A 13696-nucleotide genomic window follows, 5' to 3' on the forward strand; every position below is an offset into this window, starting at 1 on the left:
CCCCCCGATAGTATGTTGACGTACCTTCTGTTGTCCGTGTAACGAGAGGAGGTCGCTATGCTGCTGGCAAATCGATTCAAGCGATTAGAATAGGGGGCACGACGGGCCGCAGTCACAGAGTGCACGCGGTGTAACGCAGAACAGGAACAGGACCGGGGGCCTCCTCCTCCTCCTCCTCCTCTGCCTGCCCGGGCGCCGCCGCCGCAACCTCGGCCAACCTCGAGCCCCGCGGGAGAGTCATGGGGGAGCATCGCTGCCACACTCTGCTGGCACACATCACGTCGGTTATTATACACAGGCATTAATTTCAATTATTGATAAACATGGAGCATATTTATTTATAAAGCGCACAACGAGTGGTAACGATAGACATGTCGAGACAACACATCACATTTAAAAGTTACACATGGTAATATCACAGGGAAAGCATTACTACAAAGGAAATGTGACAAAATAAGACACATTACATAAAAATGTATGAAATATAGTGTACAGTAAAGCAACATTTATAAAGGTGCAGTACTAACGACACCATTAGAGCTAATTATCACACAAGTGAATTTGATATTTCAGTGCTCTTTTATAATCCTAATCTATCTAGAGATAGAATTTATTACCTATATCACAGGTACAGAAACTCTACTTTTATTCAACTGCTGAACTGTAGTATGATTATTTTTGAAGGACAATGTTGAATTTGTTTAAAATTTAGAACTTTTTTTGTTAGGCTGCAAACCTAACTGATCAATATTGTCCCCCCCTAAAATTGGCAAACAAATCTCACAGAAAGAAAACCACATAACTGTGAGGAAGAAAACTCTTCTTACATTTGGTGAGTTGAGTCAGGATGTCTTTTCAACTCTTTCAATCAAATCCTTTTCCAAATCCATACCATCTATCAGGAGCTGTAAGAAAATAGCTATGCATCGCAGCCATAAAACGGTTCTGGTACTCTTCAGGGTGAACTATTGTTGGTGTTTTCCCCTGACCGGCCATCTTCTTAAAAACATTTTCCAGACGTTTATCCCATGTAAATGAGCGAATGTAATCTGGATTTTTTTAACAAAAACAAAATGAGAATTGAATACAGTGTGAAAAATTGTTAGGAACAGAGTGTTGTAAATATACTCACCAATAATTCCTACAACTAATTCCTTTCTAGACTGATCAAGCCCCACCAAGAGTGAGTAGTCCATAACTGACTGTGAAGTTAGAAATTCTGTATCCCTTTTAAGAGCCTGCATTAACACAGACTTAGTATGAGGTAGCACATATAGAGGACTATCTCGAGTAACTAAAGGAAAAAATTGAAACATTTACTAAAAAAGCTTAACCAATATAACAATATTCAACATTTTGAAAGAAAAGCTTACTTTTTAGAAGGTTTTCATCAAGGAGTACAATCTCTCCCCTAGGTTCGGACCCAGGATTTACCAATCTATTTCGGAATGAGCCCTTCAGATCAAATTTGTGGCTGACTTCTCTTCCATAAAATAAGTTTTCCATAACCAAAAGGTTGGAGCGTGAGGCAGTTCCAGTCAGATCATTTTTGAAAACAATACGGTAGACTCCCAAAATTTTGGCCATCATGGTAGGTTTGTTACTTTTAAAATTATCTGTCATATATGAAAAGAATTGAGGAGCTCTGTCAAGAAAATGACTAAGCTCTGTTCTTGACATCTCCTTTAAAACAAGGCGATCATCTGGGAGAAAAGAACAATAAATTTGTGTTTGTACAGGAACGACAACATGTACTAAAAACTGAAATGTAAACGTCTGAAAAGCACTCACCTCTTGATTTGCAGAATGTTGACCCTGACTTTCCTCCCCTGGCCGCCCAATCAACACAGTGAGACAGGGAGCGAATAAATGCTTCTTCCCCTCGGGGCCAAATAAGATGCCGTAGCTTTAAAAACTCTTCAGCATAGTAAATACGACAGAAAAAATTTGTAGAAGCATCACTGAACTGCACCTATTGGGGGCAACAGATACGACAATATATTTCTGAAGATGCGCAACAAATTAAACTACAGTTCCTAGAAAGCATAGGTCAGAACCTCAATGTATGTATGATTTTGCTGATTATTTGCTGGAGCAGAGACTGGATTATAAGCTCCAGTTGAAGACAAGTTTTCTGGAGATAAGGCATTGGCAGTAGTATTACTTAAATTTGTCGAGTAGGCAACACCTTCAATATTTCCTGATTCTTTTGCCATCCTGAAGACAGAATTAAAAAAGTGACAATTGTATGGTACACAAGTCAAGGTCTTATTTTGACAAGAGCAAAAGGGCAAATGGGAAACAACTTTAAGTTTTTTTTAACACTAGCACATTAAAAACATTTGGAAAAACTAAATAAAAATTCAAAATACAAAATAGACTACTTTCTTAAAGGGTTAAGAGTATATTGAAAACTTATAACAATTGATAGAATGTAACAGGTTTTGTACAGCAACATTCAGAGTTGTTTCCTCTTTGCTAAAGTCTGGCAAACTACAGAAATTACTTTTCAGGTTGGAACAATCTAGAATAAAATTAAAATGGCAGTAACTACAAGAACAATTATAGCTTACGCATTGGCTGATCCGCGCAAAAAAGACAAAACACCCCCGCGCCGCTGCTCTGATGACAGCAATAACTCCCCACTCAAACTATCTCGATCTTTTTCTTTATCTCGCTCCCGATCTCGATCACTTACGCCGTGTCCATGAATTTTCTTAGGTGCAATAGGTGCTCTGAATGAAAAAAAGTAGTGTCATGTATGGGGAGGACTGACAGTGACAGGAAGTGACAGGTTGGGATGGCCTCACACAGCTAGCCTCACTAGGGAGTGGAAGGGATGAAAAATAATTTCCTGGAATCCCAAAGATATGAAAATAAAGTGAAGGCTCACCCAGTGGTACTAATAACTTCAGCGGGTGGATTCCTCACAATTTCTTCTAAAGAGCGTTGATACTCATTTGATGCCAGGGCATGGGCAATGATAGTGCTCGGCTGACTTTCTCGGACAGCTATCGGTATTGAAGCACTTGAACGTGGCATGATATGAACCTCTTGCAAATTAGGTGGAACCTAAACATTAAGAAAAAAAATGAATTAGACTCACATATCTGTGATACATTTCAATTGAAAATTAAAGCATTAGAACTACTTTACCAGAATCGGAGAAAGTATGGAGCCTGAAGGTAAAAACTGTGATAGAATTGTCTTGACACTTTTGGATTGCATTGATTGAGTTGTCTCGTAACTAGCATCCACCTCCGAATCAACAACAGATGATTGTCTGCTTGGTGTAGAGTGTATAGCATTTTCTTGCGGAAGAGTCTCTTTCTGGGTAGATATAAGAACTTGATTTCCTTCGGAAAAGAAAACAAAGATTTATTTTAGAATAGTAGAAAAAGGTTAATAGAGTTAGGATGTCTATATAAACAAATTCAAAGAGTAAAACTTACTTTCTGGCTGACTGGCATTTGTAGGATTATTAAGAGCTTCACATGTAACCCCTATATCATTAAACTGAGACACATTTTGGTTCAAGCTTTGGGTATTGGCAACACCTTTTGCTGTCTCCTCTTGAGATAGACTGAGAGCCTGTAAGCAAATTCATCATTTTTATTTTACCTCATAACATTTGAAACTACACTCATATAATCTTATCCAAAACAGGACCCCGTCCTCAAGCAACCATTTTCTCTCCAAGTACATAACAACATTAAAGAATAAATGAAAAGCACTTATTGGAATAAAACTCAATCACCTCATCAACACATTCTTGATTTAAATTCATTGATCCTTTCATGACTCTTGATCGATCATCAACAGCCTTTAGACGTGTGTTCCAATTGGCCACTGCATCAATCATCAAGCGACGCAGGTCCACCACTGTATCTTCTAAGTGCCACAGGATTTTCCAATGCCCAGATTCTAGAACAAAGTATTTTTTTTAAGATAGGAATATATATTAATACTAAAGAAAAATTAAAGGGTGGGATTAAATAGAAATTACTACATTCTTACCAGCAACAGGAGTATTTTGAACCAAAGCATCTTCAACCTTAGCTTTAAACTGAGCTTGATCTTTCTGAAGTTGCGATCTTAGTCCTGGTAATATATGTGATGAATGAAACAAATATACCTCATAGAAATAACCCAGAAAAAAGATAGATACAGATAAGTTGCCATACCTGGGTCATCGGTGTTCAAGATACGTTCCAAAACCTGACTGAAAATTGTTTGACCAGCAACAGCAATTTCATTTATTTCATCAGACACTTGGGTCAAATGCTCAGTTTCCCAATCCAGATTTACTGTCTCTGGTGGCAATGAAACTTCCCAAACCATTATTGGCGAATACCTGCAATTAAAGTTAAATTGGAATAAAGAGGTGTCACCTCAGATTTAAAATACAACGAAATTTATAGGCCTTACTTGAAAGTTGCCACAATATTACGATAACCAAAGTACTGGTAGAAATCATGATGCAAAGAATGAGAACACGGTAGGGAAGCTTGGTCTGCCTTATCAACGTGCTCTTCACGGAGGTAATACATGTTTCCATGAAATCGCAATTCCAGGTATTTACCAAATGACAAAGCCCATGTATCAGGAGACATGGGAGTGACAGGGGAAACCTAAAAAAATAATTAGAGCTTAAGTAATATAAGATGGAGTAACTGATGTAAAGAAGCCATCATGCCATGACATAAATTTTGAAATAATTACCACACTACACAAACTGCAGCAACTCCACATGAGAATATGGTCGTTAGTAGGAAGAGAACCAACTCCTTCTACAAGCTGCAGTGTCACCTGAACACAACCTGGGTAATGTACAAAGCGTCGGACATGTTGAAGCATAGATGTTGAGCAAGACTGTGAAGGGCATTCAAATGTTGTTCGAAAGCAATAGCGTTCCAAAAAGTTTCCCAGAGAAATGTCATTGCGCCCATAAAAGTCCATGTTGACAACCCTAAGAAAAATATCTTGTTATCAATCAACACACAAAAATGAAACAAGACGTTTTTAGAGGGCAAATTGTTTTATCGTACCAAGGATTAACACAAAATGCAGGGGCATTCTGTGGAAAGGTTGAAAAGCTACAAAATAGGACAGACAAATGCAGATGATTTCCAGGGTCAAGCACATCAGTATTGCTGTCATCAGATGTTGATGCCGGCAATGGTGGCGCCGAATGACTGTACTGCTGTGGCTGAATGGAATGATCGATTGAGATCCGCCCTCCACAGGCTCGAAAATGAGCCAAAACTTCAAGTATCTCAGAACTTGTAGCAGGAAGTGTTATTTTCATATCCATAAAAGGATGCTTTGGGGCGGCCTAGAACATGAATGTAAAAGATGATCTAACTCTGTTTTAGAGTATCTGCAGACAGTAAAATATAAGATGAAAACAAACCATCAGAGCACTAGATGAATCGCAAGGGAATGAAAGGGTCTCAGAGCCAATGCCAGTGCCAACACGACTCCGCGAGTTCTCATTCTCATGAAATTGACGGGACCAGTAAATTTCCAGAGGAAAGTACTGTCGCAAACGGCAAGATCGTCCTTGATCAGTCTCAAGGAATGGAACAGTGAACTACGAAAACAAAAAGATTATCTTTCAATGCTTTCAAATGGAGAATAAAGTAGGCAGTACAATTTTGATTTTAAAACCTAGTTACCTTCAAATATGGTGAAATTGAAAGAATTGTGTCATCCAATGCTTTGCGGAACTGGTTTAAGTAGGGTATTTTGGCAACAGCCAAAATTTGGGAGTTATTAACTTGAACATGGTGTGCTTCCTCTCCTGAATTTAAATACTGATGAAGAGGATCACTGAAGTCACTTACACTTTCAGCAGTGACCCTTTTCATAGCTTCTGGTTGATCTGCACTATTCTTTCTGCGGGTTTTGGATGCAGAGCTTTGATCCCCTCCACCTTTAGTACCAATTTTATCAGCTGGGCTTTCTTGATTTTCACTCTCCTCCTTTGATTCTTCTAATCTTTCAACAGATATTTGTTTATTGTCCATACCACTTGATTCTGGTAAATAGCTTGGGGAGCTACGTTCAGAATGACCAAAGTTTGGTTCTTCAAAAAAGTTATCAGAGGTAGCACATGGGGGTCGAGCAAATTCATCCATGAGATAGGACTGCTCTAAACGCCAATGATAGCGACAAAATATCATATGGCGAAATACCCTTTTAAGTCTAGACAGTTCAGACTGATTTCCCCCACGTAGGAGAACAGAACACCCAAACTGTGGGAATGGGCATCCTTCAAGAAACATTATAGTTTTAAGGCCTAAAGCAAAAGAAAAAAAATTGTATTAGCATTCACAACAGTAATTAATCAATAGCCTATATGGTGCATGGCTTTTCTTTACCTTGTTCTGTGTTAAATGTACGCAGATAAAACTTTTTACATTTTCCTAATTGAGGGCGTCTGATTAGAGCATCAACAGACATAATTATTTGAGTTTGTGTACACCTTGAAATTCGTTCCAACACACTTAACTTAACATTTAAAGCCAGTGTTATACCAAGAAGCCGAAGGGACTCCTGAGCTATCCTAGATACATTTCTAGAGACCAAAATTAAATCCGGCTTGAGTGCTTCGATACGAGCCACAATGTTCCTTAAATAATTTTGTTCCTACACAAGAAAATAAAAGAAACGTTTTAATAGAAGTAAGAATTAATACTCCGATAGAAGAGCATTAGATCTTTAGAATTACTCATGAAAATGTAAATAAATCACCTGCATCATTACTGGTTCCAAAGAAAGAAATCTGCCTTCTACTCTCTGATAAACAATAGCACAGTTTAAAAGGAGAATCCTGGGGTTTTCAAGACGGATGACCATTGACCGATGGGCCACATTTTTTGTGAATGCAATTCCATTAACTATTTGACATTCAGACCGAGTACCACCAGTGATTTTTTTGAACTGTATATAACTAGAAAATAAAGAGATATGAAAAGTATAAAATGTGACAGGCATGCATTAATACATGGCTGGTGGGGGCATACTGAAATACTCAGCCAATACGCACTGTCTGATATCAGTTTCCTCAGAATCATTGGTTGCATCAGGATGAACAACTGCTGACATTTGATGTATCAGTGGCATTGCTATTTCAGCCCAAGTCTGTGAAAGTCCTTCTGCACACAGGAGCTGATTCAAAAGTATCTGTTCATGTTGAGCATACTTAGCACTGCAACAAAATCCACACAGTTAAAACGCAACATTTTTGAAAGTATTAATTGAAGAAGCAAAGATAAAGATATGTACTCCAGTGATGTGTAGGCTTGAAGATCTCCATTATCAGAACGCAGCTGTGAGATTTGGTGCCAGGGAACAGGATCTTTCTCTGGATTTCTCTGGGATGAACGTGACAAGGCATAACTAAGAAGTTCACTTGAAGGCGATGCAGTTACAACCGACTGTTGTACCCATTCTCCTACTGAAAAAGTGCACAGATAATTTTTAGAATTCTAGGGAAAAATGGTGACTTTCGCTTTCTTGCTTCCCCCGCATGCATGCATAGGAATTTTCCTCACCTTTACCAGAATAAAAAAAAAAAAAAAAAAAAAAAAACGAACACAAAGACTACCTATTGGTTTTACTCACCAGCTGTGGGGGAGGATGGAGACTGGGATGATACAAGTGAAGGACGAAGATGAACAGTTTTTCCTTTCAAATCCACATCAAGTTGGTATGTTGATGGTGATGATCGCACACTACTATAGCTATCAATGTCTGGTAGATAGGATTCAGACTCTGAATCTGGAAGTACAAAATTGTATGCTATTTTAACCTGATATCCCATGGTAACATCAATACTTAAGAAGAGAGATAAGAAAAGATACAACAAAACATAAATAGGGAAGTTATTTTCACATTCACCTGTAGTTGTATTTGAATCATAAGGCCGATGAGGTATTTCTTTTACCCAAGAGGGCTCCTGACCCTCCTGGCCGACAGATGAGTGCTCTGTAGCATCATAACTACCACTCTGATTCAAAGACGATTCCTCAGCTCTGAGTATCCGATAGAGAGCACAGCTGTCTGTAAAGCCTTCATCAGTGACTGATTCCAGAAATCTACCTTCAACTAGAGCTTCACCAATAACTGATGCCTCAGCCCTAAAATTAAATTTTAGATTGATAATGTAAAATATTGTAATAGGTAATTATGAATTATAATATTTTCTAAGTGTTTACCGGTCAGCTGCTTTGCCATTCTCAATCAGCCAATCAATCAACTCACTCCCTGAAAATACATTTTGGTGCACTCGAGCTCGACGTGTTTGCATGGGCAAACCTTTCCCAGGGATGGCTAACTGTTGGCATAATGCATACAGAATCCAAGTGCGGTTTTCCTCTGGAAAAATTTTTGATAAAGGTTGACCCCTAAAAAGATAACAGCACAGTAAATTGAATTATAAGTCAACAGATAAGAAAATGGTTGTTTTTGAGAGCACTTTACTGTCAGTACTGAAGTTAACAAAACAGATGTTTACCTCCCTAATGCAAAACGCTCTTCTTGATAACCAACTGAAGTTTTTCTTCGTAAGGAGGAGTTGTATGAGTTGGAGGGGGGACAACTGGTCCCTAATCTATCATCTTCTTGCTTATCAATACTCCCGATGGTTGTATTCTTTAATAAATGATCATATGAGGAATCCAGTCTCATATCTCCAGATTGTAAATAAGAGTGCACTACTTTCCAGCAGTAGGTGCAAACTCGTAGGTCCCCTGAAACAGCAAATAGTGTTACCTCTCAGGCCACAAGTGTGCAACTAAAAAAGATGTGTGAGATATGAAGTACAGGCAATAATGACCTGTGCATCCCAAAATCTTGCCAGGAACTTCTTGACTACAGCAGCGAAAACAAAATATTTGTCCACAAATTCGACAATGATGTCGCCGTCGAAAGGTAGTGAAACGCTCACTACAGTCATAGCATTCACGGCTACCAGAATCAGGCATCCAATACTGCTTTAGGTCTGTTTCACCATATCCCTGTGGGTTCTGAAATCAAAATATGGAAGTGTAAACACCACATTCCAAAAAGAAAGTTTTTACAAAATTAAACAATCTTGACTTACAACATTTTTTGAGGCAACTAAACTACTAAGACGTTTCAGAACATTGGGCAGACTCCTTCCTTCACTAACGTTGACATCAAAGTGAGGATTTGACAAAGTGGATGGTTGAGCATCAACTGATAGACTCACACCAGAAGATGTGGATTCAACCAATCGTTCTTGTGGCTACACAAATTAATTCTACAGTAAAACCACAATGACAGTATAACATTCAGTAAGAACATTTTGCTAGATGACACACCTGGCTGGAGGATATTTTGCTCTCACTTGCAGAGGATAAAGATGCACTTCTTTCTTTTGTTTCATCTGAAGCAAGAGCATAAAGAAGTTTGGGGTTATGTAAAAACAGAAGTAAAGACAGAAGCCAGTCAATGAAGAAACTCACTTTTGTTAGTTTTGAAAAACTTTGAAATAAAATTGCTAACACCGGATTGCTTGTCCTCGGGGCTCAATGGTGCAAATTCTGTCAGTTTAGATGTGGAATGAAAGTTCTTTCCTGCCATTTCAACTTTGAATGCTTGTTGACGACCAATATATCTTCAGACCATTTCTAGGTAAAATAAATTTTCTTTTGTCCATTAGAAATATTGAATACTAGAATACTACAACTATCTGACGTCTATTAAAGATTATCAAAGTAAACAAGAAGAATTGCCCATTGTCAACAAGCATGAACAGCTGACATAATTACTGACTAAACAATTTTTCATTCATAGCGGTGCGAATAAGGGTGGTGTGCGTTATAGGCACCACCAAATTCAAGGTTCGGGTATAGAGCGCGAGGTTTGAATCGTACTCGTATGCAGGCATAAGCAGAGCAGGCCTTGAGAAAAGGAACAGCCGAGAGCAATTCGGCTCTAAGCATTGCCAGAAATTTCATACAAGCATGTAAGCGAAAAGTATTTAACTTGTGAGACATGTTGAAATAAAGAAACAAAAATAACTGTGTAATAAAAAATCAACATTTATTCTTTTACAATATTTTCTACATCATGCTTAGAGTTGCATTAAAAGTATAATGAAATTTAGAATGTTAAAATAACTACAGTCAGTTCAAGGAATATTCTTTGATTTATAACTAAGGCAAATAGGAATACTTCCACATTACAAGGATTACAAAACATCTATTACTGTTGTCGACAAAATCACTTGCCCTCAGAAACAGAAACAGTGAGGGAAGGATACATAAACTAACTAAAAATTTCACAATTTCATTTTTTTTTTCTAAAAGCCTTTTAGTTTTCTTGCAGCTGTCTCTGGGGTTAAAATCTCTATTCTCAACACCTTTCTTTTCTCTTAGAAAAATTCCCACAATACTGTTCAGGAACTTTACTGCTTTATAATGCTTGCATCACAGTTGAATAAAAACAACACAACGGCAGTGAAGAGCCTGGGGCCATGTACACATATGGTTTTGGGAGAAATTGACAGATCAAATTACAATCAGAACAAGGCAAAACAAGTATTCAGCCTTACAACAAGACAAGTACAGTACAAATCAGAAATTTCACAATCCAATATAGAACTTGATCCTAAATCCCCTTTGAAATTGGTGAGATTTCATGTAGTATGCATGCAGTTTATAAGACCCACTTCCAAAGTACCAAATCCAATGGGGAATACATAGCATTTTTTTATCCAATATTTCCACATTTAACATAATTACACAAATAGAAAAATAAGTTCAGATAAATGCATCTCAAAGAAATTATATAATCAAATTTGTTTTCTTTTCATCCAAAACTTCATTAATTTGCTGGTAGAAATGAAGTTTGTACGCATTTTAGTCATACCATGGAATGATCACACAGAAAGGAGAGTAAATCATTGAGAATAACACAGAATAAAAGTATTCAAAATTGGAAAAATTAATCAAGTGTTCTTCAAATAACAAAAAGCATTGACCAATTCAATTCAGGTTGTTTGTGGTTGGTGGCTATGTGGAAAACTTTCATGTTAAACATTTTATTTCAAGCAATAACTTAGTATCACATTGATGTTAGGTAAATTAACAGTTTTCAAATGTAGTTTTCTTTACAAATGCAAGGAAAACTTTTCATTGTATAAAAGCAGTAAACCCATTATGTGGTCTTTTCTTCATTAGATTTGATGCTATCACTTTCCTCATCTGAATAATCTTCATCATGGTTGTGTGTGACACATCGAGGAGTCTCAGGTCTGGCATGAGGAATTGTGCTATGCATTTTCTCCAACTGGAACACAACATATAAATTTAGTCAGTTATTTAATCAATATGCAAGCACAATAGCTCAGAAGAGCAGCTCAAAAAAGGCACTAACCTTAGGGCGATGATTATTTTCAGTCTGCTCCTCGTTTTCAATGATAGAGAATGTCCTTGACCGTGAGATCATAGGGCTTTCCATTACAAACCGCTGCTCATGGGCTACTGTCGACTCGTGTGGCATCTGGATGGGTAGCAAAGTGAAATTGTGCATATGAATAGTGAGTAGGTTATTTTGAACCTAAGATCATTATATGTGACATAAGAATAACATACCAGCATTGCAGGAGCTCTGAACATGTATGAGAAAGGATAGTAAATCAAATTCAAGAAGGTAGCAGCGTACAGATCAGCATAGCGAACAACTTGACTTGAAAAGAAAGTTTGTCTCGATCCTGAACGGAATAAACTACCCATCATACCATAAGCCAGATCCATTTTGTGAGTGACATCGCGTATCGCATTTCTAAGTTTGGAAATATCAGGCTTCTCTTTTGTGCTACTGTCCAGGTTTCTGTAGTTAAATAAAAGTATTAGAAGTGAGAAATATGTCTAATTTAAAACAAAAAAAAGTTTTGTGAATCATGGTAAATTTAATTTGAACTTACTTGTACATTTCTCCCAATGTGACATCCAAATTCTGGAGGTCCGCAAAAAGCTGGCACTTATCAGTCCAAACATGGAGTTCTTGCACTAATTCCGGAACAATGAGGAAAGTTCGCCATCCTCTGATTTTCTTAGATTTAAGAATATCTCCAAATATGTGGTCTCCAATATATAATACATCTTTACCCTTGGCACCAATTAATTGAGTGAATACATCACATGAACCTGTCCATGCAAATGATTAAAACAAATGTTTTTCAACTGCTTAATAACAAAAACTCCAAAGATAAATTTTTAATTACCTCCAGAATAGACATGTTCAGTCTGTAGTGGACCCATGTGGGTTCCAACTTTCAAGGCACCAGTAGATGTATCTACTTGACGCATGATAGAACCCTCTCCAAAGAAAAGAGGCTTCCTGGCATCAACAACTATTACATCAAAGTATGTTTTCCAGTCTCTGTGTGGGTCTTCTGGCTGCAACAAACAACTTAACAATGAATTCTGTAGTATAAGGAAAACAAAAATACCACTAAAGTGTATTGACACTCACCCTTGGTCCATGAGGAAAGTCAAAGAGGTAAGACATGATCTTGTCAGTAAAATTGTAATCACTGTTTGTCAAAAGAAAGACTTTGGCCCCACTCTCTCTTATCCGAGACAGAAACATTGGTAGACGTTCATCTTTCTTGACATATTCTTCCAGATTTTCAACAGTGCTTGATTTCAAATCACCCTGGTAATTTAAATATATTCTCACAAGGCCGTAGATAAAAAAGTTAAAGATAGGTGACAGAAAGAAACGCAAAAACACTCACATGGATGTGAACCCAGTCCACTGCACTGCGTACATCTTGAAATATTGATTTAAAGGACATGTAGAGATCACCACCTTTCACACCTGTTTTTTCTCTGAGGTAAAAACAAACAAGAGCATTATTAAATAATGTGAACATCAACTTACTGCCATTTTTAAAATATTTGCTATTTGGTTTACCTTGTGTACTGAGGGGAATTTGTGAAGAAGTCAATTAAACAGGCAAGAAGGTATGTCTCAGGGAGATTAAACAAAGTATTCAAAACGTAAACTCGAGATTCATCTAACTGTAAAAACTTGTTGGGGTATAACTCGTACACCTGGGAACTAAAACAAAGAAATAAAATAAGTTAAGAGTTCCAAGTTATATTAAAGTAATGATTTGTCTTTACTTCTAGGAACTTACAATTTCAGGAAGTCAAAACCATGAACACAGACCAGAATATTTCCGTACGCATCAACCTTCAATAGATTTCCGTAGAGTGAGTCAAACCACAGACCTCTGAAAACAGTACGTGAAAAATTAAAGAATCAAGCAAACATAATTAGATACAAAATAAAAACTATAAAAGTACAAATAAATTCACAAACCTGACAGGAAACGAAGGGTCGTATTCAAACTCTAGAATTTCCTGCGGGTAACCCATAGCCACCAGTCTTTTTTTGATGAGATTGAATCCCAGACGCTCGTACTGTGGAGACTTGTACTCTACAGGCAAAAGGAACAGAGAAAAAAAAAGTTGTAAATTAGATTTATTTTTCCACTTTTGGTGTACAGTACGCAGCTTACACCTCACTTCAAAATCAATGCCACACCACATGTGTAGGCGCAAGCGTGTCGTCAAATAGTTGGATAGCGTCCACTCTAAACTTACCACGCCCGCACACATGCGCATCGCGTGCTTGGGGCCTAATGTCCCCC

The 13696-nt window shown here is 37.6% G+C and overlaps 3 protein-coding genes across 7 annotated transcripts in view; all 3 read right to left on the reverse strand.

The window, feature by feature from the left end:
- LOC113213599 (whirlin) overlaps positions 1-193 on the reverse strand; it is an 86813-nt gene extending 86620 nt beyond the window's left edge. For all 4 annotated transcript variants that reach the window (XM_052276962.1, XM_052276955.1, XM_052276948.1 and 1 more), the window contains exon 1: positions 25-193. The gene's annotated coding sequence lies outside the window, so the exon portion shown is untranslated. The remainder of the gene's footprint in view (positions 1-24) is intronic.
- A 108-nt stretch (positions 194-301) lies between these two features.
- LOC113213591 (putative 1-phosphatidylinositol 3-phosphate 5-kinase) lies at positions 302-9828 on the reverse strand. 2 transcript variants are annotated; one of them, XM_026432700.2, is made up of 29 exons: positions 9495-9828; positions 9351-9415; positions 9110-9274; positions 8843-9032; positions 8522-8756; positions 8223-8411; positions 7906-8144; positions 7630-7785; positions 7291-7462; positions 7052-7213; positions 6757-6955; positions 6384-6651; positions 5679-6301; positions 5414-5593; positions 5049-5335; positions 4723-4969; positions 4429-4631; positions 4185-4354; positions 4018-4101; positions 3758-3924; positions 3453-3591; positions 3157-3356; positions 2894-3072; positions 2574-2735; positions 2058-2217; positions 1792-1972; positions 1374-1703; positions 1133-1294; positions 302-1049 (listed from the first exon to the last, which is right to left on the reverse strand). In XM_026432700.2, the coding sequence occupies exons 1-29, from the start codon at positions 9610-9612 to the stop codon at positions 865-867; spliced, it is 5817 nt and encodes a 1938-aa protein (XP_026288485.1). In that variant the 5' UTR covers positions 9613-9828; the 3' UTR covers positions 302-864. The 2 variants fall into 2 exon arrangements, with proteins under 2 accessions (XP_026288485.1, XP_026288487.1); XM_026432702.2 differs by lacking the exon at positions 2574-2735.
- A 221-nt stretch (positions 9829-10049) lies between these two features.
- LOC113213592 (cytosolic purine 5'-nucleotidase) overlaps positions 10050-13696 on the reverse strand; it is a gene marked incomplete in the record, with an annotated part of 33759 nt that continues 30112 nt past the window's right edge. The window contains 10 exon segments of the mRNA XM_026432703.1: positions 10050-11322; positions 11410-11535; positions 11628-11865; positions 11960-12182; positions 12260-12434; positions 12511-12693; positions 12776-12869; positions 12955-13101; positions 13181-13276; positions 13366-13483. Coding sequence (XP_026288488.1) covers positions 11191-11322; positions 11410-11535; positions 11628-11865; positions 11960-12182; positions 12260-12434; positions 12511-12693; positions 12776-12869; positions 12955-13101; positions 13181-13276; positions 13366-13483 — 1532 coding nt within the window.

Source organism: Frankliniella occidentalis, unplaced genomic scaffold (assembly GCF_000697945.3).
Source record: "Frankliniella occidentalis isolate FOCC.00 unplaced genomic scaffold, Focc_3.1 Scaffold9, whole genome shotgun sequence".
Lineage (NCBI taxonomy): Eukaryota > Metazoa > Arthropoda > Insecta > Thysanoptera > Thripidae > Frankliniella > Frankliniella occidentalis.